General features: G+C 40.4%; 1 protein-coding gene across 1 annotated transcript; it reads left to right on the top strand.

Annotated features, from left to right (window-relative positions):
- On the top strand, positions 1-27269 carry RAB14 (RAB14, member RAS oncogene family). Its single transcript, XM_075015255.1, has 8 exons — positions 1-135; positions 10430-10488; positions 14094-14147; positions 15558-15735; positions 19283-19349; positions 20783-20870; positions 21223-21253; positions 24854-27269. Exons 2-8 carry the CDS (start codon positions 10437-10439, stop codon positions 25029-25031), a joined length of 648 nt encoding a protein of 215 aa, XP_074871356.1. The 5' UTR covers positions 1-135; positions 10430-10436; the 3' UTR covers positions 25032-27269.
- The last annotated feature ends 239 nt before the right edge of the window (positions 27270-27508 follow it).

Here is a 27508-nt window from a genome sequence, read left to right as displayed (position 1 = left end):
TCCGGCGAGAGGCAGAGACCCAGCCCGGTCACCCCTGCCCAGCCCGAAGCGGAACCGTACAGTGCCCAGCGGGGACCGGGCTGCTGCCGCCCCCGAGAGAGCCAAGCTGCACAGCCACCAGCGCCCTGAGCCCAGGTAATGAGGAAGCTGCAGCCGCTCCTTCCCAGCGTCGGGCGCGGAGAGCCGCATCCTGCCCTGGGCTCAGGCCTCGGCTCCCAGGGCTGCATTCTGAACTCAGCCCCGCGGCTCTCTGCGCTGGGAGCCATTCACCCGCTCCTCAGCCTGCCCTTCGCGGCCTAGCCGGGCGTTCACTTAGCACCCAGGCCTCGCCGGGCTTCTGCTGCAGTTTTTCGCTCGGCTCTGGCGCCGTCCCCTTGCTGTGAGGCCCGAGGTGGATGCAGCCAGCTCCCCTCCTGAAAGGCCCGACGCCCGCTGCCTTGGCTCCAGGCGCGCGCCTGTGAGAGACAAGCGAAGGGAAAACGAGCTAGGGCCCATGGGGCTGGGCCTGTCAGGGCCAGAGCTAGGCCTCGGCTGCACTGGTTCAGTGGCCTGCGCCTTCTCTGTACTGCTGCACACAGGCGTCTGTCCGCCTATATGTGTTCTGGCATTGCTTTTATGACTGCACACAGGCCGTATGCCCAGTGTGCGCACTCAGGGCCATTATACAGCAGGAGATGCTTGGTATCTAGGTTGTCAATGCTGTCTAAATTCAATGCTAAAAATTCATGCTGTCTGACAGTACTGTAGAGAGTTTTCATATAGGAATGGTAGCAGGTTTTCCAACTCTTTGGGAGTCCCCCAGACATTCTGTATGTCATTCACTCTTTGGCCCAAATTTTTTTCTAGATGCTGCACGAGAATGGATGAAAAGCCTCACTCAGATTGTTGTTTTGTGGCTCTTGTCTCTCTGTCAATCACACGTCTGAATTTTCTTTTCATGGTGATATTCTGGAGTGTGTGGATGGCCTATTTTGGAAACAAGTTTGTGGTACCAAAATTTTCACTGGTTTCATCAAGGCTGTGACGCAAGGATCAGGTGTTTGTCAGGCTGTCTAGAGTTATCTCAAGTTCCTGCTGCTGTGAGCTCTTTTTCTTACTGCTCAGTTTCTTTATTAGTCTAATAATCTTAAATGGAAAGGCTACATGAAGGGTAAGGGATACACAAGTATAGATAGAAGATTTTATGTAGAATTTTTATTGAAACTGACACTTGTCCTGACTAAAGGTTGACCCTTAAGCCACAAAATCCTCTTTATGTTGCCAACTAGAGCTTTAATGTATTATTATGTTAACTGAAACATTTAGCATGCAACCTTCTAGAAACTTTCTAGCCACAAAAAAGTATACATTTAATGATAGCATAATCTTTGAGTAGGATTGGGTCTATATTATTTTGGGCAATTTACAAATGTGAGTAAGACTGTCTCTGCCCTGTGGGAGTTTACATCAAAAAGTATGACCAATTGAAAGGGAAGTTACTGACTCCTGTGAATGATAGGGAAATCACTTAAATCAGAACTGTGGTAAGAAACTTAAGTCTCCATGGGGACACATTGTATGTTTGTCCTGAATGAAGCAGTCCATAAAGGAAAACATAGAATTGTTTAAAATTGGAGGCCCTGAAATATGTTTATAAGTTGTGTTGGCTTATTAGTTTATTTCCATATGAGTGTCTCCAGTGGGGTTTCAAGACTCTTAGTTTAGAAAGTTGCCGTGAAAACTACTTTTTTCCCTACTGATCAGGAATGTATTGCATTAAGCCTAGTGACTTAAACAGACCAGTAACTTATTGCTAGAGAACTGTAGCAAACTTTCTTCTAACTGGTGGTTACAAAAACTTTTGGTGTAGTATGTGATTTGCTTATTAATGCTTACCTTGCAGTAGATACCTATAGAAGAATGTGGCTCTGCTACTAAACAGTTAATGGAAGTGCCTTATATATCCAGTTGATTGACTATACATTTCTTTTAGTTCAAGGCAGCTGCTAAAATGTAGCTTCTTGACAGTGGTAGAGGGTGGTTTCTGAAGAAAATGCAATTAAACTTTAATTTTTGGCCCAAGGAGCTGAAAGTAGAAACCAATAGCTTGAGAGGTTAACTTAAATTTTCCTTTCAAGTGACTTGTCTCTTAGCATGGGCAATTATTTCTGGCTTTGATAGAGTGGTCATGCCCATAAGTACAAGATATCATCTGTGTACAGAAGTTTCAATATTAATGAGACTTCAAGCGCAACTTAAATTTGTAGAGCAATATCCTGCTCTGTTACTTTGGTGCAATGGGCAACGAACACTTGGTGGTGATGTCCAAGTTTATTTAAAGGGGCTGTGGGGTTTCTTAATTGTCAGTGGCTGTATATCAAATATGGTCCATTTAATTGTTAGAAACGTTTTTCTAACTGCTGTAGTCTTTGCATGGGTTCCTGTTGTTGTATAACACATCACCCATGTGTATTAAGCTCCTGTGAGCCAGCTTTGTCTTCAGTGATACTTCTTTGTGTAACTTGCGGCCATTGGGTTGGTTGCAAAGACATAACTGATAGCAGGAAAAGAGGATGATGTTTAAGGCTTTCCTGTGCTAAAGGGGTAAAAATCATTGAATGATTTGCCAGTAAAAGAAACTGCTCTTTTTTTTTCAAGAGTGCCATCTTATAGTCACAGAATTGCACTCTAAATCTATAGTGTTAAGCAGTTACAAAGTTTCATACTTATATTTAAACACTAGCATAAAATCTTTTGTGGATTGCTTCTTACCAAAAAGCGGCTTGCCATTAGGGCCTTACCACATGTACAGCAGTGGGGACAAACCTGTTATGGACCAGGAGGATTCTGTCCCAAGTGAGTGTTGCAGGGTGATCACAGGGTTATTTTAAGGGGATTCTGGTATTGCCTCCTTTACTTCTGTGCTGACTTCAGAGCTGGGCAGTTGGAAAGAAGCAGCTGTTGGCTGGGTGTCTAGTTCTGAAGGCAGCACTCGGCCAGTAGTAGCGCAGAAGTAATTATGGCAACACCATACCATGCCATCCTTCTGTGCTGCTGGTGGCGGCTCTGCCTTCACAGCTGGCTTCTTCAAGACGAAAGCAGACTGAAGAATTTCAAAAAGATCTCGCCAAACTAAGTGATTTGGCAACAAAATGGCAAATGAAATTTAATGTAGATAAATGTAAAGTAATGCATATTGGAAAAAATAACCCCAAGTATACATTCAATATGCAGCAGTCAAAAAAGCAAATAGGATGTAAGGAATTATTATAAAAGGGTTAGAAAATAAGACAAATAAAATATTTTACTGCCCCTTTATAAAACCATAGTACACCCACATCTTGAATACTGCATACAGATGTGGTCTCATCTCAAAAGAGATTTTGGCATTAGAAAAGGGGAACTAAAATGATTAGGGGTTTGGGACAGGTCCCATACAGAGGTTAAAGAGGCTGGAGCTTTTCAGTTTAGAAAAGAGGAGACTGAGGGCGGGGATATGATACAGGTATATAAAATCCTGAGCAGTGTGGAGAGGGTGAATAAAGAAAAGTTATTTACTTGTTCCCATAATAAAAGAACTGGAGGACACCAAATAAAATTAATGGGTAGCAGGTTTAAAACTAATAAAAGTTCTTTTTCACACGGCGCACAGTCAGCCTGTGGAACTCCTTGCCAGAGGAGGCTGTGAAGGCTAGGACTATAAGAAAGTTCAAAGAAGAGAGAGAGAAATTCATGGAGGTTGGGTCCATAAAAGGCTATTAGCCAGGGGATAGGAATGGTGTCCCTGGCCTCTGTTTGTCAGAGGCTGGAGATGGATGGCAGGAGACAAGTCGCTTGATCACTGTCTTTGGTCCACCCCCTCTGGGGCACCTGGGAGTGGCCACTGTCGGCAAACGGGATGCTGGGCTAGATGGACCTTTGTTCTGACTCAGTAATGGCCATTCTTATGTTCTGGCCAATAGCTGCTGCTTTCCAGCTGCTCAGCATTGAAGGCATCATGACTGTGAGCAGGGGCACAGAAGCATTAGGGTAGCAGTATTGCAAGCCCCCCACTACAGTCTTGCAACTCCAGGATTCCTTTTCAGGTTGAGACACTACAATTACATCATGGTGACACTTCAAATTTAAATAGCATGCACATAACTATTTGTCTGGAAGAACACTGAGAAGTCCTGTGGCACCTTATAGACTAACAGATTTATTGGAGTATAAAATTTTGTAGGCAAAGGCTCACTTCATCAGATGCATCTATAAGGTGCCACATGATTTCTCATTGCATTTGTGCATGCAGACTAACATAGCTACCCCTCTGATACTTGTTAGTCTGGAAAAATACATTAAAGAACATTATCTTAACTGTTTTTTCCTCTTCTGATTAAAGATTTGAAGAAAAATAGCATGATACCAAACTTACCCAGTGGCCATAAATGGCAAATGATCACTAGTATTGTCGTTTTAAGCTGTCATTCTGTATGTATGTATGTATTTATTTTTCCTTTAAGTGCAGTCATCCCTGCTTTGGCTTACTCTGCACACTATTTAATGGGTGTTTCCTGAATACAGATCACCTAAGGTGACATTGTTTTATATAGATTTGCTTTCTTTTATGGAGGAATGTTTGATAGTAGAAATGTGAAATCTTTTTCCCTGTAGAGTTTCCTTTAATAAGGACAGCATAACAGTTCCATTGCCAGCATATTGAAGACAATGAGATGTTTTCTGATTTAAAAACTAATAACTTGGAGGTGATTCTGATGGCATATGAATTGTATATAAATTGTGTGTAATAATGTGGTGTGACCTTGATACTTCCTCTTTTGGTCTGAGTAGTATCAATAAGATTGCGGAGACCACGTATTATCTTTTTTGCATCTGCATGTTCCAGTTCCACGTCCTATAAGGATGAGGTGGAGGAGAAGAATAAAACATTTACTGACACTGCAAGGAGTAGGCTAAAAATTGGTACCTTGGTCATCAGGTGTGTTCCGCTTCTAGTGTCTCATCTACTGTCTCATCTAAAAGTTACTGCTTATGTTTTACTCTTGTTTGGTCGTCTTGGCTTTGCAGTACTTAGAGCAAATGGTGGGTTTTTGTTCAGTCATGCACATAAATAGAATTGTTGTTTAACAGGTCACGACTGTGGAGCTGTGCCTGTATAACTAAGGCCCTAGTAGAAACTTTCCCCCCATCTTGTATACTGCCATCTGTGCAGGTACCTCTTTGGTCTAGCAAAATCTCTTGTCCAGCATGATTTTAGTCTGCTAGATGTCCACTTATTATGGGTGTGTCCAGGCTTTCTGTGGTCCCATAAACTGTGTTTACAGCCAGCAGTCCTAGCTCTGTGTTCTGTGCTGCTATTTAGCTTTAATTAGCCCTAAATGTTTTCAAGAAAGTTAAGAAAAGAGAAGAGTTGGTAAAGCTGTTAGTCAACATTGACCTTCTCTGATTCGGCACTGATCTGGTCCCTAGTGTGCTAGACTAGAGAGGTATTTCAACATCTTGAGTTCTTCCAAGGAGGGATAGTAACATGCCCCCACACCCTCAAGTTAGCTTTTAAAAAGGGAAACTATGATCATGCAGGTATTTGTTATATGGAAACTAAAGAGCATTCAGAAAAGGTTTAAATACCTGGAAATAGCATGAGGATAACTTAAACACCATAATATGCTTGGACCTACTGGATACCCCAAACCAGAGAGGACAGTAGGAAGACTGTGAATGCTTGTCACTAGAGTTAAATAGGAAAATAATGGAGGCAATTACAGGCAAAAAGGCATCCTTTAAAATTTGAAAATCAGATCCTACTGAGGTTGATTGAAAGGTGCACAAGAAATTGAGAAGTAAGCAATTTGCTAAAGAAAAATGTGTATTTTTTGCATAAGTGTATATATGGGGTATTTCTGCAGTGCAATTAAATACCTGCAGCTGGCCTATGTTGGCTAACTCAGGTTCACAGGGCTCAGGCTACAGGACTGTAAACTTCCAGTCTAGATACGCACATCTCATAGAACAGAAAGGGACCTTGGGAGGTCATTGAGTCCAGTCCCCTGCCCTCTTCGCAGGACCGAGCACCATCCCAGACACTTTTTTTAAATAAATGGCCTCCTCAGGGACTGAACTCACAATCCTGTTTAGGTATCTTGTGTTTGGATTGGGACCCTGTGAGGGAGCAGGTTCCTAGAGCTCAGGTTCCATTCTGAACCTAAATTCTGGTGTAGATGTTTTAGACCCTTGCAGCCTGAGTCCTTTTGAAACTGAGTTGGCTAATGCAGGCCAGATGTTGATGTCTAATTGTACTGTATAAATATACCTTAAGAAGCATGCAACCCAGTCAGTGGAGCCAGTAGATGATCTTTTTTGTTTAAATTTTCACTTACACATCTAGCTCTCATCCTTCCCCACTCCCACTGTCATTTTGATGTACTTCATATTGCAGGTTGCCCAAAAAAGATAAGACTGACTGTAGGCTTAAAGCACACTTAATTTTTAGAATAAGACCCATTGAAAAGGAGTGTAGGATGTGGCTCCTTTGGGAGAGTTATGCTGAAATAAAGTATACAGTGAATTTATCAAGCATATTCCATTTAACTGGCATGCTGCGGGGCCAGTGGACCAACCAGGGTAGAGCAGGGCCAGATGCTGGCCCCAGCTTGAGTATCTGGCAAACTTGCTTCCCCATGGAAGCCTGATAATGAAGCTTTTACTGCAATAGATTTAAAACATCACCATTATGAATTGTGACCATAATGTTCCAAAATAAGAGGCATATATTACATAAAATAAGAAAATGAGTCAGTGGCAATTGACAACTCTAGATGTCTTGCAACTTTTTGTACTGTGTACTTGGGTGATACATTCTAAACCTAGTTTGCTAATCCTTATGGCTTTCTTAATTAGTTAAGCTAAACCTTTTCCCCTAGCAGCATCCAACATAGCAAATAGCTTGGGAATTTAGTTGTTGAATCATACTTGGTGTAAAAAGCAGAGAGAAACTCCTGAAGAATGATGTATTGCAAAGTTAATCTGCATTGTTCTGCAGACATCCACATTTTCTAAGCAGTTGTCCTTGTGTTTCACTCTTGCAGCTAGGCCTTGCATCTTCATGCATTGCTTACACTTAACACATTTTCTGTTTTTTTGCTAAGAATTTGAATGAGTTTCTTCAAAATTTTTCCAGAGACGGTCTTTTACAACCAGGTACCATGAGCTTTCTATCCCAAAAGTGTATGGGAATATATAGGGAGCTGTGTGTGTGCTGAATAACATTGTCCCTTTTTCTTTCAAGTCCACTCCATTGTTCCTTTCTATACTGTCTCTTCTTTCCTATACATTCTTACCTTTATACAGTATCTTAACTAACTTTGCTGTGCTTGGCTCAGGTCCACCACCACATAAGCATAGAACAAAAACAATCCTATCCAGTTTGTCTTCTGAGAAACAGGAACTGAAAGCACAGAACTTTTAAGGGTCAGGAGCGGATTGTTAGACTGGACTGACTGGAGCAGGTGTGGGGAACCCCTGGCCCACAGTTGGGATCTGGCCTGTGAGGCTTGGGGCTCTCCTGCCCAGCATCTGATTTGGGCAGGGTGAGGAGCCCAGAGCCTTGCAGACTGGATCCAGCCCATGGGCTTTCTCTGGCAGGGGTAGAAAGTGACTCTGCTGCCGCTGCCTGTGCCTCTACTGCTGCTCTTCCGCCCACTCTTGTGGCTAGAACTTTAAGCCCACATTCCTGAGCAGCCTGGGTAACAGCCGTTGATGACCATCGTCTCTGAACTTACCTAGTTCTCTTCTGAACGCGGTTGTACTTTCATATTTGTATCATCCCATGGCAGTGCATTCTACCAGTTGACTATGTGTTATGTTAAGTAGTACCTGCATTAGTTTTAAACCTGTTGCCTATTAATTTCATTGGATGATTTCTGTCTCGTTTCTGTGTTATCTGAAGGGGTGAATAACTGTTCCTTGTTTGCTTTCTTCATACATTTCATTATTTTTATAAACCTTTGTCATATCTGCCCTCCCTTCGCCACTTACAGAAGAGGCTAATCTGGAAGACATGCTGCCATTCTATAAAATTGATGATATGCTTAGTCCTTTGGCTGTTTGAAATCTAGTTTACCTCATCTCCAAAAACATATTAGGAATACGTAATGTCCTGAGAATAGCAGTGAAATGACTAGAGGTTCAGAAAATCTTCTGAATAACATTAAAATGTTAGAACTAATTAAATGAGGGGACATGAGGTATAACATGTTAAAGCTGATAAAAGAAAACTTGTCTGTGGATGCTGTCTTCATGTGTTGACAGTGTAGTAGGAATAAAGGATTAGCCATCTTGATTGCTGTAAGTAATTAAGCTTGCTAGGTTGGAATTTACAGCCTGACAAATCTTTTGATATACTTAAGCAAAAGTACTTAGGTTGTCTTAAGATTTTGTGTAGCATATTTCATAAATATCAGAGATTTTTACAGCTTCTGAAGTCTGACACTTCACTTTTGGAGACAAGATACTGGGCTAGTGGAGTTTTCAGTGGCCTGGTGAGGCACTCTTTACTATTTAAAACATAAATGTTAACACTTCATTTGTTTAAAACTGGCTATATATAAATGCTAATTTCAAATTGGCGTTACTTGTATTGGACCAAAACACTTTCAGACATCTAGAAATGGCTAACTGAACATGGCTTGATCTTAAATTTGATCTGCTAAGTTTTTAAGTGATCATTAAGATCTTGGATGTAGTATCTCAGTTATGTGCTCAGAAGCATTGATTGCAATGGTGAGTCTTAACTGCTTTGTCACGTCTCTCTATATGTGGAGAAACTGCATCCCAAATTGACACCAATATGCTGAGATCTGATCTTCATTTAAATTAGTTTACTCATTTTTCAGACTATGGATTGAGATCCGAAAGTGGATCCAGTGTGGCTGGAATGGGTAGGAAATAAAATACAATAGTAATGTCACCAAGAGAGACAGTGCTGCTACAGGCTAAGTCTATTCTGCCGCTTCAATGCATTGCAGCTTTGTGGTTTGGGGTGTGAGAAAATACTCCCACCCCCTCAAAAGCCGCAAGTTACAGAACTGTAAAGTGCTATTGTAAACAGACTCTCAACCCTATTACTTTGTGAAGGCATTTTACGTGGAGCGCTGGAAGAACGCTTATCCAGTGCTTGTACTCTGGTCATACTTTCAATTTAAAGCACTGCCCTGGAAGCAGTTTCATCTGAACAGGATTGGAACTTGTACTTCATTGTACAGCCATCTACTAAAAGGATTTTTGAAGGGCAGAGGAGTCACTAATAAATATTAAACTCACAAGAAGAGCATTCCAGTTTTTATGCAGGTAGCTGAAATAACATTTTAGTTAAAAAATGCTGTATATATTTAAGGTAAATAATGACTTTCAGAATAGACAAAACTAAGCAGCATTCCTTTTGTGTATTCAAACCTTCCAGAATATTTCTCATTAATACACCCGTTACAGTGAAGAAAAAAAAATTGTCAATCTGTGATTTTTGTTAAATGAGTTAATTTTAAGAAACATAATGTAAAAGGAGTCAAGTTGCTCAGGCTTGTTCATTGCTGTTTGGCTGACAAAAGCAACAATTATTGACCAATTTCTTGAACACTTTTGACTGAGAGACTGAAGCCTCAAATGTCCGGGTATAGGAGACCTAGACTCTGTACTCAGTAGTGCATGGGACCTGAAGTAGCTTTCTCTATGAACTAGGAAGATCTAATATAACTGTGTTTACCTTTTGGAAAAGAGTGTGTTGTGTTGTATTTTAAGTGAGTGGCAATGGTAGAATGGTGCTCGTGGCTTTGGTTCAAGTCTCAAAGTGCACTTTTTTTAGAAAAGCTTTTGGGATTTCTATGAAGATTCCAAAAGAGTTGTTATAAATTACTACAGATGTGGAAGTGGGAATGTTGTTCTTATATTTTCTCTGTCAAAAAGTCCGCGCTAAAGAACAGGGTGGATTTGATTTAAATCAAGTTACCAAAAAAGCTGAGGCTGACTGTGCTTAGAATGCACTTAATTTTGGAGCAAGCACCGTTGAACTTTCTGGCATGTCTATGTGGGGTGTGTTTTGAGAAAACAGGTACAGAATGGTGTTCCCTTGGAAAAGCTGAGTTATGCTCAAGTAAATTAGAGAATCAACTTATGGTCTATGTCCATGATGTTCCAAAATGGACATGTATTCTATAATATAAATTGTGCTTCAGGATACATGACAGGGAAGGGACTGGATGTCTTCTGTTCTAAGTATTTGTGCCCCTTAATCCATTTGACTGAATGGAAATGCAATAAAAATATGAGATTGGAATGAAGGAGTAGCTCAAGGAAAAAATGCATTTATTTTCTAGTCTTCAGGGAGAAGAGCTGTATCTAAATCAGTTTTAAAATAGTTGATCTATATTGCTGATCCATTTTATTTCTTATTTTATAGTGCCACAATGGCAACTGCACCTTACAACTACTCTTATATCTTTAAGTACATCATTATTGGTAAGTATGAATTTGAAAAATGTTTTTTCCTTTTTTTTAAGAAAAAAGTGTTGGTATTATATGCATATACCTGGATGCTTGCTTACAGGCTTTCTAAAGTGTATCTGAAGTTGGAGTGAGTTTCTTCTGGAAGGATAACTTCCTTTTAAGTGTGCATCTAACTCAGTGTTCATATGGACACTTCACCTTACGTCTTCTATTCTTTCTACTCATTTTGTTTTCCAGCCCCACAAAGCTTCATATATGAAATATTGTGTTTTAAAGTTAATGGCAAAATACACACTAACTGAAATTCACCTTCTTTTGCTTTCATGCATTGCTTACCAGAGTTCTAGTTGCATTTCACTGTATCCTTCACCTCCCAAAATATTTCTTTATTTTTAAGGCCACAACACTTAGTTTTGTGTGAATCTGGTTTTCTGGTGCTCATTAAGGTGTGCTGCCAACCCCACAGAATTTAACTACTTATGGCATGGCACAGGCAATCTGGGAATCATCAAATTCACTTCAAGAGACTAGCCAATTGATTGGTTGCTTTACTCTAAAATAAATGAAGATAACATTACTGTAATGATGTTCTTTATTTTTGTAGCTGGCTCACCTTGCAGCCATTAGCTGATGTGCACAGTGGTTGCTTTTTAAGTCCAGAAAAGAGAGCAGTACAAAGAAAGGCATTAAAACTAATGTACCTGAGTTTTGTTTCAGCAGAAAGCACTGTGCTCAAGGCACACTCTTCCAATGGAATAGTAACAGAGAGTAAGCTGTGCTAGTCTATACACTATCAAAACAAAAAGCAGTCAAGTAGCACTTTAAAGACTAGCAAAATAGTTTATTAGGTGAGCTTTCATGGGACAGACCCACTTCTTCAGACCATATCCAGACCAGAACAGACTCAATATTTAAGACACAGAGAACCAAAAACAGTAAGCAAGGAGGACAAATCAGAAAAAGATAATCAAGGTGAGCAAATCAGAGAGTGGAGGGGTGGGGGGGGAAGATCAAGAATTAGATTGAGTTAAGTATGCAGACAAGCCCCTATAGTGACTCAGAAAGTTCACATCACGATTTAAACCACGTGTTAATGTTCTGAATTTGAATATAAATGTCAATTCGTCCACTTCCCTTTCTACAAAGGAGCGATTAATTTCTTTTCAGTAACACACGTACCTTAAGGTATGGAATGGAATCCAATGGAAGATATGTTTATGAGCAAGCAGTGAATGCAAGTTCTATGTTCGTCGTTTTTAGCAGCATGGGGTTGTATTCTGGTGTAATCTTGCAGTACTAAAATAATGAGCTTCTGGTAACTAAGACTTTATAATTAGTAAATCTTATCCTCACACCATTTTATTCATCTATGGGAAGAGAAAACGAGCTTTCCTGTTCTTTCAAGTCCAGTTGGTTTCTCAACTTAGAACTGAATTAATTCAGTAGACCAATATGAAGAAAACCTCTCTGCACCCTCAGAAGAGGCTAATGCTGTTGAAAGTTGGTTTAGCACTTCAGCAAACTCTGGCTCCATGTTCTTGGCCAGTGATTTCCACCACTTCAGTGGTCTGACTTGTTTTAGAGCTCTGGCAGCAATTGTGTACTGCATTAACATTTTTATTTACATTATTTTAATAGATCCTAGTTTAGGACTTGCTATAGGTTGTCAGTTTTAATTTATTAATGTTTAATAAGACCTAACATTTTAATTGTTAAACTTTAAATACTGGGGAGAGGAAATCCTTCAAGTTTGCTGATTCAGTTGAAGTCAGAATTTACAGCACCAAAAACAAGCTGCCGTTAATTTTTATAGATGAAGAGGTAAAATTTAATTGACAGATTAAATTGCATAGTCACTGGGACCAGCTTCTTGAGCACCTCTGATTGCGTGCACAAGGCCCACATGCTCTTGGAGTGTCTTTTGACTGCATAGTGTCCAAATTAAGGTGCTTGCGGTGAACTTGTATTGACCACAAGAGATGTGTAGAATATTGAGGTCTATCTGAATTATTTAACATATTATAAGCAAACTAAGGTAATATCTAAATGAAATGAGGCATATATACAACTGGTTGAAAAAGCATATTTGCATGGCTAGCTGTCAAACTGGAAGGGCATATCATTGGGGTCTTGCATAGATATTTCTGATCGTGTGAGATTCAGTTTCATTAACATGCATGATGAAATGGAGACATCACCCTATGGGGAGGAGCTGCAAGTACACTGGAGTACAGGATAAAAATTTAAAATTTTTATGAATTAGAAAATCTGGTTGGATCTCCAGACGATGAAATTCCATAACAATTGTGAAGCACTACACTTGAGAATTAAAATAAAATCAAATGATGAAACCAAACAGTTTTTTTTTCTCCAGTGTAGGTAGCAGTACTTTAGGCAAGGAACAGGAGTTAGTGTAACATATAATGAGTAATGCAACTTATGTTTTTACTCTGCACTAGTGAAGCCCCAGATTGCAATGTGTGTCCAGTTTTGGGGTATCTTCCTTTTTAGGAAATATGTGAACAAATTGAAGGCCATCTAGAAGAAAGCATTGAAAATATGGCTTACAAAGAAAAGATGAAAGAAGTGGTCATATCTAGTTTGTAGAAAAAAGCAGAGGGACAGAAGTCTTCAGATAACAGTACTTCAAAAAATTTTTAATTCATCTTTTTCCCCCCCCCCCCCCCTACCCTCAGTAGACATAGGGTAAAAGAGCATTTCAGTTTGCAGCAAAGGAGACTTAGGTTGGATATTAGAAAGCTTCCTAACTATGAGGATAGGTAAGTGCTGAAACCTGCCATCAAGGTAGGCTGTGGAATCCCTGTCATTAGAGTTGTTTAAAAACAGGTTAGACAGATGCCTGTTGAGGATGGTCTAGGTTTACTTAATCCTGCCTCAGTGCAGGGGAATGGACTGGAGGATCTTCTGATGCTTCTTCATGCCCTGTTTTTCTCTCTTTATGATTAGCACAGTCTGATTGGGTGCACTGTGTTGCTTATACAACTCTAAAGGCTTTTGTGTAGGCAAATCTGTAAAGGCCAGTTTTTACCTTAAAGATGTGCATGGCTTCTTTGAAAGCCTTGATTGCTTGTGGCTTTTTTTCTCTTAAACAATTTCATTTCTGCAGTATGTGACACATGTTCCCATGATTGGACTGAGGCTTACACTTGCTCGCCTATTCCTTCCTTCTAGTATAAAGTATTTATAATTAAAGGTCATCTTTGCTCTAATGTCTCAGTGTGGAATTATAAAATTTGTTGCCCTTTTGAAAGTTGCATGTAACCTTGGTGTATCTCCCACTGTGCCTAATGTCCGCTGTCTGTATGACTTCGCAAACTCAAATATTGGTATCACATGAGGCTGTAACTTAAATCTTTCCTTTTTGTTTTTCTTGAATGCCTCTGCTGCCCTATGTCTGAATAAACCCGCAGTGAAAAGTACTGTTCTCAGGTATACTGTGCAATGAACACTACCTTGTGCATACAGTCATAGCAAAGCATGGTTCAGGAAGGTTCTTTTGTGTTCAGTATAAAGCTTGACAGATGTCTTTAAAGCTAAAGCCATTGTTACCAGTGCAGTAAAACTGTGCTGTTTTGTTTTTTTTTTTTTTATGACAGGGGACATGGGTGTAGGAAAGTCCTGCTTGCTTCACCAGTTCACAGAAAAGAAATGTGAGTATCTTGTTTTGGAGCTCATTTTCTCCCGATGGCATACTTCCTCTCTCTTCCGGCATCTTTGGTTTTTAAAGCTATTTTCTAGCATGCATGAGTTCCTTTTTGATGCTTCACCCATTGAAAATACATAGGCTAACTATAGTCAGAAGGAAGATAGAACCAGCTAAGTTATTTAGTGTTGTCTTCTACCTGTCAGGTCTGCCCACATATCTGGGGAGTGACTTCCGTGAACCTAAAAGCTATACATTCCCTAAGCATACATATGTAATGGGCATGGTATTGTGAAAGGTCCTGCTTCTGACAGTTACTAAATTTCCACCACAAACCCCACTTTAAAAATATTCCTACATTATTTTGATTTGGTATTTGAGAGTAAAGCATCTGTTGGAATGCAAAAGCTCCCTTCAGGGGGAGTTAGTACTTCCAACATTCAAAGTGGGGATATAACTGCTAAAAATCAAAGGCAGCCTCTTGCAGGGTTTAGTAACTGAAGTTAATTTTGGTATCTGGTTTGTCATGGGTAACAGCTGCTGCATTTGCTTGGTATGTGCTCCTTAAGGACTATATCATAACCTGTTTTTATAACTGCAGTGTCTTCCATGTTAGAGATGGTGTTGCATAGGTGGTGTTTCTCAATTCTAAAGCTTTTGCTAGTTTCCTTAAGTGGCATTTAAAGTTTGTGGCTCTTGGTAATATTACCCTTTCCAGTCATTTTACTTGTAGGTTATGTCTACACTAGAGCAATCTGCCGACAGAAGTTACTGTTGGAAGATGTCTTCTGACACAACTTCTGTCGACAGATTGCGGTCATACCACAAAGCAAACAGAAAAAGCTCTTGGGACAAAATGGCCAACAGGAAGCACAGCAGACCTGGCTACCTGGTGCCCTGGAAGCCTTGTCTGGCAACAGAAGGGCCCCCGGAACGTCCAGACTTGCTTTCTGTCAACAGATGTCTGTAAGAGACGTTCTGCCTCATGTGGGGAGTGGCAGAACACTGTCGACAGAAGTGCTGCATTCTCTCAATTTTACTGTTGGCAGACCACCTTGGTAATGTGGACACTCCGGGTTTTGTTGACAAAACCCTATAGCGAAGACCTTGCTGTAGTGGATAAAGGGCTTGCGGTGTAGTTACACAATTTTAAAGTGCTTGTGTGGTGAGAACTAGGGTTCTGAAAATGACTTTCCAAGGGGAATAGCTCAAGGGTAGGTTCTGCAGCAGTCTAAGTTACTCAGCTTGCATGCTTCGTGTGTTTGGCAATACATGTACAACTTCAGACCAATAATATTGGAAAATGGGTTGATTAGTGTTTTTCAATATAAAAGACTGTGATACAAAAACCTTCCTCTGAGAGGGAGAAGACTTCTGATAGAAAGATATGAACCTCTGATTTATCTTTCTGTGACAGTTATGGCTGACTGTCCCCACACAATTGGGGTCGAATTTGGTACAAGAATAATTGAAGTTAGTGGCCAAAAAATTAAACTGCAGATCTGGGACACAGCAGGACAAGAGCGATTTAGGGCTGTAACACGAAGCTACTACAGAGGAGCAGCAGGAGCTCTCATGGTCTATGATATTACTAGGTAAGATGGTCTCATTTGTCAACTGTAGTTACAACTAAATTAGAACATACAGGCTTTGAAATTAACTGGTAGTCATACTATTTGGGACACTGCTTTACAGTATTGACTATTTTCTCTGGGTCTTTATCCTCTTAGTTTTCTAAACTAGTCACATATCTGGATGGTAGCTTTTCTCTCTCAAATCTGGCCTCCCCTTATTTCCCTCTCTTCTGTAGAGCACTGGTAGTTTGCTTTCAAATTCATTTTGATTTACAAACGTGAAACTTGGTCTCAAAGCACTGCATGAACTAGCTTCTCTGTCCATTGTTGACTCTCTTTTCCCGCCCCCTTCAGACATTGTGGTGTTACTATTCTCTGGACTTAACATACCTTTTCTGAAAGGTGGTTACATCTCCAAAGATTTCAGTTACAGAACCGAGGTTTGGGTGTGGTTTTTTTTCCTCCCCCCTCCCCCCCCACTTATAATGTTGGGAGAGATGGGAATATTCTCGGATTCAAGCTCTCCCTTGAGGATAGTACACAGAATTCTGGGATACTGCAATTCTGCTCCATAGGTCAGTGAAAGAGCTTGGTCAAGAGCAGGTGGAAGCGTTTTATTAAACTGTCCTGTTTTATCTATAGACTTTCAAAGCAAGGTGGTCTAGCTTAGGGGTGAGCAAAGTGTGTGTGTGTGTGTGTGTGTGAGAACCCCCTCACATGGGGCATGAAATTTCATAAGGGAGAGTGCAGCACAATCAGCTGCTGGGTCTCAGGCTCCTCCATCTAATTAAGGTGTTGAAATACATTGCTGTTATGTCTGCTTATTCACATTTATATACTGATAAAATGTTTACATTCTTCATATTTTCTTACACATACAAAAAGGCTTCTTTTTCATATGAACATAACAAACTTCCATCAGTTTGAATTACTTTAGACAGGTTGCAGGGGGGCCTTGCTAATTGCAGGGATGAAAAGTGGGCCCCATGTAAAAAGTTGCTCACCCCGGTCTAGTTTTCTTGTATGGAAGGAATACAGTAAATACCAATTGCTATTTGTACACACTCCCAAAACTTAATGTTTTTTTAATGGCAAAGATGTGGCCCTTTCAAGATGCAGTAACTTCAGTCGATGAAATTGTAATTGACTTTCAAGGAGGTATGTCAACAATATATATATCTTATCTGCTTATTAGATTTAGCATATGGAAACAACTAAATATTTGGGTTCTAGTGAGCTTCCAGATGAATGGAATGTCCTATACTTCACCAGATGTCACATGTCATCAACTAATTAATACCTTATTTGTATATATTTAGAGAACTAAAAAAAGCTTATTCATGAAGAAATGGATGGTGGGCTTTATAATGTGAGAAATTATACAATATGTGGGAAAGCTATATTTGAAATGAAGCTGCTATGGGAATGCAAGGTGTATTCTTGTAGATGCTTTTTGTGAAATGGCTAATAAGATAATCCCTGGAAACACTTTCTACAAAATGAGGATCAAACCATATAAAAAATCTGCTGGAGGCAATCATAAACCAGTCAGTCCCTTAAAGAAGGCCATTTGTCAGTTCATGGCTTTGATTCCACTTCCAGTCCAAATTCTCCACAGACTAGGACATGCTAATGCAAAATGGCACCAGTCGCTGCTAGAACAACACATTCAAAACTTATGAACGTACCATTAGTGCTACTCCCCACCAGAACTGCCCTGTCCATAAGATGAACTGGGGCAGCTGCCCCAGCCATCCTGTAGATTGGAGAGAGGAGGATTACCTGGGGCAGGGCACGGTAGTGGGTGGTGGTAGCTGCAGCCGGGGATTGCATCTCCTTGGCCCCATCTGCGCTCTCTGCTCAGCAAGGTGAGGCAGAGAACACTTTCTGCTCATGTGATGAGTGTGGGGATGAAGGGACAAGGGGAGGTGACCTGCTGCTGCTGCCGCTGCCTGCTGCCTTCCCCACTTGGTAAGGGGGTGGGGTGGGGTCAGAGCTGGGGAGGAACAGGGCCTGTGCGGGGGAGGGTTGCCCTGGGCCCTATGCTTGGGGCAGGGGTAGTCCCAGACCCTGCTCCACCCCCTCAGGACAGCCCTGTGCACCACAGGATACCTTTTTTGAGATCCATGGATCCTACACATGCCTATCACAATATAGTATCCTGTTCCTTCCAGTAGATGCCCCAATAACTTTATGGGTGAAAATAGACAGTCATAGTGCTCTTGAATTAACTCAGTGTTTTGTCTTGTTTTTCCTGTGAATAACTTTTTCCCCAAAGTAACCAGTCTCTGTCTGACCTCTCAGTCCTCATCCTCAGAGGAGGTGTGCACAATATTTTCAAAAGATGAGCTTGGGAGCTGAAGTTCATAGTTCTGCTCACACCGTGATTTTTAGTGGCTTGCAGATACTGAATGCATGGCTCGTTACAAAAAATCTGTAACTCTCACTTAAACCTGACTCCTTTTGTCTTAGGAGTGGAGAGGTGTTAATAGGCTGCTTCAGCTTTCCTCACCCTTAGCTATGTGCTAGCTGCTTATGCTAAATGCGCTGTACCTTGGATTTAGCAATGAGGCTCAGCGTACCTTTTTCCAGACCTGAAGAAGAGCTCTGTGTGGCTTGAAAGTCTGCCCCCGCCCCCTAACCACATCCCCCCAGTTGGTCTAACAGGTATTCCCTCACCGGTTTTGTTAGTGTGAATTCCCTTCATTTGAGCATGCTCTGCTATGAATCTGCTGAAGAATTTAGTCAGCAAAAAAAAAATTTTTTTTAAAGGAATAGTGAACACAGAATGGCCAGTAAAACTTGATGTCATGGGGGGCGGGGGGGGAGAGGGAACCTGAAGGCATTGCCTGTCTAAGCAAAGAGCATGCCACATGGCTATGGCAAATATGAATCCTCATATTTGAGGTACAGTTGAAGAAACCATTGCCCTTCAGTGTGGGATTTAGTGTTCGGTTTTTCTGCTGCCTTATACTTTCTATCTTGTGCTGCATGCCTCCTAATAAATAACACTGCATAATTTGTTTTTAAAGTCTTATTTAAGCTATATTCTACAGTACAGTGTTCTTTAAGAGTATTGGTTAGGACAGCCTTCAATGTTTTAGACCACACTGTGTCTTAATATGGTCCCTCATGGACAGAGGGGACTAAAGTGGAAATTCTGGCGGCGGGGGGAGGGGTGTACTGGCCACATGCCCATGCCTCTCTTCCCACCCACCCACCCGTGTTCTGCGGGGGGGCAGAAGAGCTGTGATGCTTCTGATGGGTGCACCCATCCCCACCCTGGTGCAGTGTGGCCTGAGTAGTGGCTGCCTGTGCATTCCCCACGTTGCCTGTGCTCGTGGAAGGCAGTAATACTGCCTCTGTGAAACTCTTGACCCCTTTGCGCAGAGTTCACGCAATTTTTATGGGTTAGCTAAATTGCTCAAGTTTTTTTGTTCTGAAATTCACAACAGAATTTATCACTTCCATTTCTGGGACAAAACTGTTGTAAACACTGAAGTTCTGAAAAGTATACTGTTAGTACTAGCTGCTACTAGAGTTAGTCTCTTCACTTGGCTCTCCACAGAAGAAGCACATATAACCATTTAAGCAGCTGGTTGACGGATGCAAGGAACCTCACCAATCCAAATACGGTAAGTTAGACTGCTTTATATCTGTATAATGTCTTATCCCAAAGCAGCAAATCTGAGGTTGAGACTGTCTCCTTAATACATGATGATATTCCTCTAAATAATCTTATGAGGTGCTGGCCTTTATGGCCTTTTATTCCAGTTTTTTTTTACTCTTAGATCTTAATTTTGAGCAAACTTTTGACCTCTGTCCCTTTCCTCACAACTCATGCTTTTAAACTGAAAGTATAACTTGTCCTTTACTTAGTAAAAACTTTTTTTTTTTTTTTGTTTTTCAAAGTGTAGGTATAGGTTTTAAATTTGTCCAAAGGAGCTACGCAGTGGCTTTCTTCCTGAGTCCTCTTTGTTCTTCTTGGAGGCCAAAAGACTCCCCAGCTCCTGTAGTATGATTCTAATCTCCTAATTCTTAATTAAAATTGTGTAAAACTTGTATTCAGCTGACCGTGCACCAAATCAGATCAGTTTTGTAATTTTGGGGGTGTGGTTTTTTTTGTTTTTTTTTGTTTTTGTTTGGTCAGGCTGTTGAACTCAACCTGAATTCTGGAAGACAAGCCATGTTTTGTCAGTGCATTTCTGATTGTAAAATAATCTCTTCCAACCCTCATGGTGCCTCTGTGATATCTTGGGGTTTTTTAAATATGCATTTAAGTCAAATCAGCAGATAACTCTGAATGCAGAGAGGGAGAGAACTGCTTTGACATACTCTTGTTTTAAAATGAAACTGTTATGTATCGTAAGATCTTAGGCCATGAGGATCGTGTAGTTGAATAAGGTTCAGTGTGGCCTCTGGAGTTATTGTTCTGGTCTTCATGGTGCAGATGATGCTAAAGAAACAAGATACTATACCTTGTCCACCCAACTTGCTAGAATATCATTGAGGGTAACTATTAGAGTATCAATGTCATTTTAAACTTTTGGAGAGTTTCTTAAGTTTTACTGAATCTTGCCTATTAAATGTAAAGGGTTTGCAGTTCTTGAAGTAAGGAGGAAGGGACCGCTCATACTTCAGGGACAAAAATGAGTCCTGTGGAACCTTAGATTTATTTAGGCATAAACTTTTGAGGATAAAATCCATTTAGTCAAATGCAGAATTTAGGGAATATTGGTATCAATGCTGTGTGAAAGCTTGCAGAAGTCCTGCTGCAGGCCCTCTGTTCTGGAGCATTTGTATCCATTTCCTCTTCCCTGGCTGTGGGTGGGAAAGAAAAAGGCAAGGTGCACTTGCTGCTGCTTAGCTGGTTATCTTAAATACCCTGTGAGTGCCTTCTGTCTCCAATTTGTCATGGATAGGATATGTGTGTGTGAGAGGGAGAATGGTCATTGCTCAAATTTCATGTAGCATTGAGGAAATCTTTAACTCCCACCCTAAAATCAAGTTACTATTAAAGAACACTTGAACTGGTTTCCAGGCTAACATTTTCTCTGTTCCAAACCAGGTGATAATCCTCATAGGAAATAAAGCAGATCTGGAAGCACAGAGAGATGTTACATATGAAGAAGCCAAACAATTTGCAGAAGAAAATGGTGTGTTTTTTGCTTTTCGACTGTGCTGTTTGTTTCAGTGAAGTTAGAGGTTTCAAAGTGAATGGGCTGCATTGATATCTGGGCACTGCTTAAAGTACACTTTTTAATTTAGCTGTATATAAAACTGTTTTGCCTCAAATAGCCTGCTAACTTGGCCTGGCTTAATGTTATAAATGCAGCTTGCATGTTGATGTCCTACTTGGAAAAGAAAAAACCTTGCTTTTGTTAAATATTTAGCATGACACTCAGTAGGACCTCATGTGCTTATCTTAGGATTCAGACTTCATTGACTACAGTATGATGTCTGATGTCTTTCATGTAGTCTAACCATTTCAATTTTGTTTTTAAATAGGGTTACTGTTCCTTGAAGCAAGTGCAAAAACGTAAGTGATAGGCCTAATATATGAAACTAGAATGCTGAATTCCAAAGCTATTGAGCTGTTTAAGCAAAATGTTTCTGAGAAGTATGGTCTGTAAACCCCTCTATGAAAGTATATAGTAAAACTTAATCTGAGGCTTTGGTTGAAAGTAAGCTTGATTTCTCAGGTTAGATTGCAGCAGGGTAGAGTGATTTTAAAATCACTCCAAATCACTTTTTTTTTTTTAAATCAAGACTGCTTAAAGTGCACTTAATTTTGGAGTAAGCCCCATTGAACACATTGACACTTTGATTTGTTGACAAAACAAATATAGAATGGAGTCCCCCTGGGAAAGCTGACTTATGCTGAAGTAAAATAGGAATAGATTTAACGTCGCCATTATGGTGTGTGGCCAGGGTGCCCCAAAGTAAGGGGCACGTGTTGCTCAGTATACAATGGGTGATGCTCGGTGACAACTTTAGATTTCTCTTATTCCAGTTTTCTGTATTGAATATGTGAGTGATCGATTCTAAACCTAGGTAGCTAAGCGAAACTTTTTTCCCCTTGGCAACATGCAACACAGCAAACAGCTTGTGAATTTACCTGGCAAATCACAATTACACTAAAAGGCAGAGAACGTGTTGCAAAGTGAATTATTTAAGTTGATCCATTCAGCCATAGCCACATCTTCATCAACATCACTTTCTACAAATAAGCAACAAAACAAAACAGCAGTAATGTAGCACTGTGAAGACTAACAAAATTTAGGTGATGAACTTTCATGAGACAGACCCACTTCTTCAGATTTCCTAATAAGCAGTTTTACTTATGTTTCATTCTTGAAGTTTGGCAATTCTTACACTTGACACATTTTCCTTTTTTGCCCAGGGAATTAATTATATTCCCAAATAGGATTTCTGTGTCTCCTTCCCCCCTTCAACTTAAGAAAACCACCCCTGCCTGGAGGAACCCCACAGCTGCCCCACATGAGCTTCAGGACGAACTGCCTCTGCTGCTGCTGCCACGTTTGTTCCACCAAATGGTGGGGCGCATTTGCAGATGGTGCACCACACGTACAGCTGTAGTGAGCTGCTTCACCAGACTGCACTGTTCAGTTCACCACAGGTGGCAAATGGACAGCATGGACACAGTGTCTGTAGAGCGTGTGTCTGTCTTGAGACGTCTTAACTCTTCTGTGGTGCTTGGCCAAGGTTCACCACTACAAAAGCGCAGAATAAAAACAGTCCTATCCAGGTTGTCCATCTTTGCATATTACTTATTAGTCTGAGAGAAACATACCGAAAGTATAGATTGTGTAATATGTTAGTGAGAAGACTTAATTGTAACTTATTTTTAATGAGATTTATTTTGAAAACAAATCAAATTCATTATCTCTCAAATCTATTTTTAGCCACTTTTGATTTCAGTAAAAATTTTTCAGAAGATGGGGGATAGAACATATCTAGCTTTTTTGCTTCATCAACCTTATCTTGCAAGAGCCACCTTATTACTCTGTGTTTGGGCCATCTTTCGAGAAATGGTTGCAGACTTGTAATGGACTGGCACGAGTTCTTAAGTCTCCAACTGGACATTGAAACTACTAAACTGATTTCACTTAAGGCCTCAGACAAACTTCATCAAAGTTGCATTAACAAAATGGAGCACTTGATAGGCACTCTTAGCTGCGAGCTGACTGGTTAAGTTATGCTGGTCTCATGGATTGTTCAGCTTCCTCTTTTTTTTTTGTCTGCTGGTTCTTTGGTTGGCCATCAGACTTGGTGTGACTTCAGGGTGGAGCACTCAGTACTTGCTGTATTACACCTGTAAAATGCTGTGCAGCTGCATGAAAAATGCTGTTCAATAGCATGCTGTGCTACCAGAAGGTGTTACAAGGTGCTTACCCCTCATAATACTCTACCACCACCCCAAAAAAAGTGAGATTTGTTTTCTTTGAGGACAAGACAAGGAGTTTAAATTACAGCACCTTAGATTAAGGCTAGACGTTAGGAAAAACTTCCTGTCAGATAAGCTCTGGAACTAATAACTTGGAGGTTGTGGAATCTCTGGTGGCTTTGAGGAAGGGGTTAGTCAAGCACCTGTCAGTGATGATCTTGATCCGTGATTCTCAGAATGCAGGTCACAAATGCATTTTAATGGAATTGTCAGCTAGTGTTAGGCTTGCTGGGGCTAGAGGCTGAGGCCAAGGCCCAGCCTCTGTGGGTTGGCGGTGCTCACTTTTTGGTCATCTAATTTATCAGAAGTAGGTTGCAGTGTAATGAAGCTTTGAGAACGCCTGTCTAGATAATATTTAGTTTTGCCTGTGTGCAGGGAACTGGACTAATGATCTAGGTTTCTTCCAGATTTTAATTTCCATTTTTGTAGGCATTTGAAGAGTCAGTTGACCTGTATAGTGTCTCAGTGCAGTAAGCCTATGTGGTGTGGCAAGCCTACCAGTGCTCTTAGTAGAATCCAGGCCTACACTTAGCACCTTACAGCACCAACAAGTGTAGTGCGTCTTTTAAATTCAGACTTTACAAATATCTTACTATACAGATAGTGGTAAAATTTTCTAGCAGTTGCTAATGGAACTGGTTGGGGAGACACCCCCCCCCAACTTTCTTTGCAACTTGCTAATATGTCAGACTTAAATGGTCTGTTTTGATAGACTTTTCAGCACAATTCTACGTTCCAGGGCTGCTGGGGAGAACGGCTTCAGGCCCATAGCTTGGCAAACTGGGTTACCAGGGTGCCCCACTACTGTGCAGGACACCTGGTGTTAGGTCTGCCAATAGAACTGGGCAGAGAACAATAATTCTGACTTTTTTTTGCAGAGAATTTTGAAAACTTTTCTCTTTCCAATTAGAATGAAATCTCAAAATCCTCCAAACCTGAATTACAGTTCTTTGCCTGTCAGTAGCTGCTGATATTGCTGGGAGATCAGCTGTGATATCTTCTTTCAAAGAGAAATGCAATGCATAACATAGCTGTAAAGTTGCTGTGGTTGATGATGATGCAAACCTGAAAAGCAAGTAAACCCTTATCTGAAGATCTACAGAAACTAATAGAACAGCTGATGCAAGCTACCATCACAGATCTTCATTATTGTCCTTTTTTGTTATAACTGTCCTGGTATAAAAATGCTTTGCAGAGGGAGGGCTGGGGGTGGAAATAGCCCATCTCTGCTGTGTTGCCTCTTTTAAAACCGCATATTAAAATCAGAGTGCTAATGGCTAATCTCTTTCAAGGATGAACTGACATTTGATTTTTGGCCCCAGAATTGGAGAGAATAGCATGTGAGAACAGTCCTTATTTTTTGGTAATCTTTTTAAAATACATCATTAGGCACTTCATTGAGGGATTGTTGCTTCATTTGGGTAACAGTGGATTGTACCTAGCTCTTCCTCTTCTTGTTTCTGTTTAGCAGTTCATAAACACATAATCAGAACATAATAGCTACTACCAGAAGAATCTCAGCTGGTGACTGAAAGAGGTGGAAGGCAGGGCAAGAATGTTTAATTTCTCATTCAAGTTAGATTGCAATGTGGTGCACAACTCAGGTTAATCTTGGTTTTTTGTGTTTTTGGTGTTTTTTTTTTTTTTTTTTTTCTTCTTTTCTTTTTAAAGAGGAGAGAATGTTGAAGATGCATTCCTGGAGGCTGCCAAGAAAATCTACCAAAATATCCAAGATGGAAGCCTGGATCTGAATGCTGCAGAATCAGGCGTACAGCACAAACCTTCAGCTCCCCAGGGGGGTCGACTAACCAGTGAACCCCAGCCCCAGAGAGAAGGCTGTGGCTGCTAGTGACCTCTATTCCATGGCTCCATTTTTGACCTTTCACCTCTGTTGGAAGTAGTACTTTTGACTGCTTCATTGTCTTCTGTACATCTTACTGGGTTTAATTAAACTCTGAGACAACAGTTTAACACAGTACTAAACTTCTAAACAACTTTTAGATGTAATCAGGTTATCAAAGGCAAGTAGAGTAATAAAACCTCTCCTGCATGGTAAATCTAGAAGTCTTTTTTTTCCAGTTGTCCTTGTGATAGTGTCACCAATACATGATTTAAATTGAGCACTGATGCTGGACTTAAGATTTTACACTCTTGCAGGGCTTTTTCTTGTACGGTTTAATTTTATGGGTCTCCAGCCTTCCTTCCCCCTCTGTTTAAATCTGTCCATAGTAACTGATGTTAATTTGCTGTGAAATGACTTTTGATGGTAGAAAAGGGCCTCTTTCACAATGTGCATTTTTTGGTGGAATTCCCTATGGTGGGAGTGTAAGTTGGGGATAGCTTGTTGCTGGAGTATACGATTTACTGCCGTCTTAGTCTAGCACAGAGAAACTAGTCCACTCTTCCTTCTTGTGCTCGGTAGCTTTACATCATTTTTTGCCATTTTATTCTTTACATTTGTTAACAGAACGTAAATATGTATAAAATTTGAAGGAACTGAGCTAACAGTTAAATACATTCTGTGTATATGATTTTAATGAAGAAAATAAATTGATTACTGGCATTAGAACAGTATATAAGAAAATACCAGTTTGTACAGTATGATCTATGTGACCCCTGCCTTGCCCCATTTAGTACAAAAATAGATGTAACTGCAGTTCACTAACAGGCTTAACTCCTCGGTGTCAACGGTGGGCATTGTGCTGTGGGAACTCTACTCCCAATGCAACAATATTAACACTAGTGGAATATCTGTCTTTGTTCCGTTCTTTGCACTGTGGTATATCTATGCGGTTTTATTAACCCTGTTTTTTGTGCAATTGACAGTGTGCTAACCTGCTTTTCTCTTTTTGTAATCATTTTGCATTATTGGGCTTAATTTCCTGCATTGTATAGAATGACTGGTTCTCTTACACATTTTATGCTTTTATACCTTTTTCTGGCATAGTCAGATTCTGAACTGGACAGTCGGAACTCTCTAGGGATTTTTTAACTACTTTTGCATTACACTACAGTGAAACTTTTTTTTAAAAAAGGGTCCCTCTTCCTAAAGGTATTTAGAATACCACCTTCATGAAATTACGTATTTAATGCACTATTTATAAAATCTGAATTCAGATAGTATGCAGACTTTATTAAAATGTGGTATTTTCTATTTGTTTAGATCAGCGTATTCAAGTCTCTAGGCACAGTACCAGGCTTCGCCTGAAATCAGATCTTCATTTTTTAAATTTTCACTTGGATATAAATTGGTGGCAGAGGTGGGCAGGAGGCACAAGTAAAGTATCTTCTAATATTTAATCAAACTGTAGTGTTTAAAATACAAAATAGTCCTTAAATCCCTCTCCAGACACTAAGAGAAACTATCCAATGTTCAGACTTGTAAGCAAACAGTGATACCAGAGTGTTGTACAGTCAATGTTAAAAGCCAAAACTGGAATGTGCAGACAATAGGATTTGGGTAACTTGTGCACTGTCCCTTGTTTTTTGTCTCTTTTTTTTAAACCTAAGATTATTAAAGTAGATTGGTATAATGTTAAATTTACGGTGGCTGAATTTTGCTAAAATGTTGCACTGCATAGGGGTTGCCCAGGGACCATGACTGGCTGATAAAACGTAATTTGGGTGCAGTAAACAGCATTCTAATGACTACAGGCTTGTTGAGTGAGGTGCAATGCCCATATTCCCAAATAAAGTTACAGTGGGTCTCGTTGTTTGTGACAGAGGATTTGTTTGGACTGCTGTACTCTTCATTTGGTGTAACAATGCTATTAATCTAAATATTTGTAAATAAAGTACCTGTATCTAGACAAACTATAGTGGATTGCCTTACTTGGAACTTCCATGAGTTATTTTAGTCATCCCATATGTATTTAGAATCTGAAACTAAGAATACTCTGCCTATCCGTTTCAGCTTAGGCTGGCTTTACATAAGTGATACTTTTTTGCATTTCTTGTTTTGTGCGCTTAGGATCTCAGTCAATCTGAATTCACATATGGATCTCATCTCAATCTTGATTTGTTTGGAATTACTAAAACTTTACATTTCTAAATATTTGTAACTCGCCAAAAACTTCAAAATTGCCATCCAAATGGTCACTTCAAAGTTTCCTAATGAAGCACCGAAATACATAGTCAGTGCTTCATTAGCATGTGGGCGGCCACAGCACTTTGAAATTGATGCAGCTCGCTGCTGTGTGGCTCGTCCAGACAGGGCTCCTTTTCAAACAGGACCCGAGTCCCTTATTCCTATGAGCAGATGGGAATAAGGGGACTTTGAAGTAGGCGGGGTCCTTTCGAAAAGGAGCCCTGTCTGGACGAGCCACG

This window comes from Carettochelys insculpta, chromosome 21 (assembly GCF_033958435.1).
Source record: "Carettochelys insculpta isolate YL-2023 chromosome 21, ASM3395843v1, whole genome shotgun sequence".
In the NCBI taxonomy this organism is placed as follows: domain Eukaryota; kingdom Metazoa; phylum Chordata; order Testudines; family Carettochelyidae; genus Carettochelys; species Carettochelys insculpta.
Note: the sequence above shows the minus strand (reverse complement) of the source record. Positions and strands in the feature narration are given on the sequence as shown.

Coding starts and splice junctions, on each gene's coding strand:
- RAB14 (XM_075015255.1), top strand. CDS start 10,437: ATGGCAACTGCACCTTACAACTACTCTTATATCTTTAAGTACATCATT. Junction 10,489..14,093: donor CTTTAAGTACATCATTATTG/GTAAGTATGAAT, acceptor TTTTTATGACAG/GGGACATGGGTGTAGGAAAG. Junction 21,254..24,853: donor CTTGAAGCAAGTGCAAAAAC/GTAAGTGATAGG, acceptor TTCTTTTTAAAG/AGGAGAGAATGTTGAAGATG.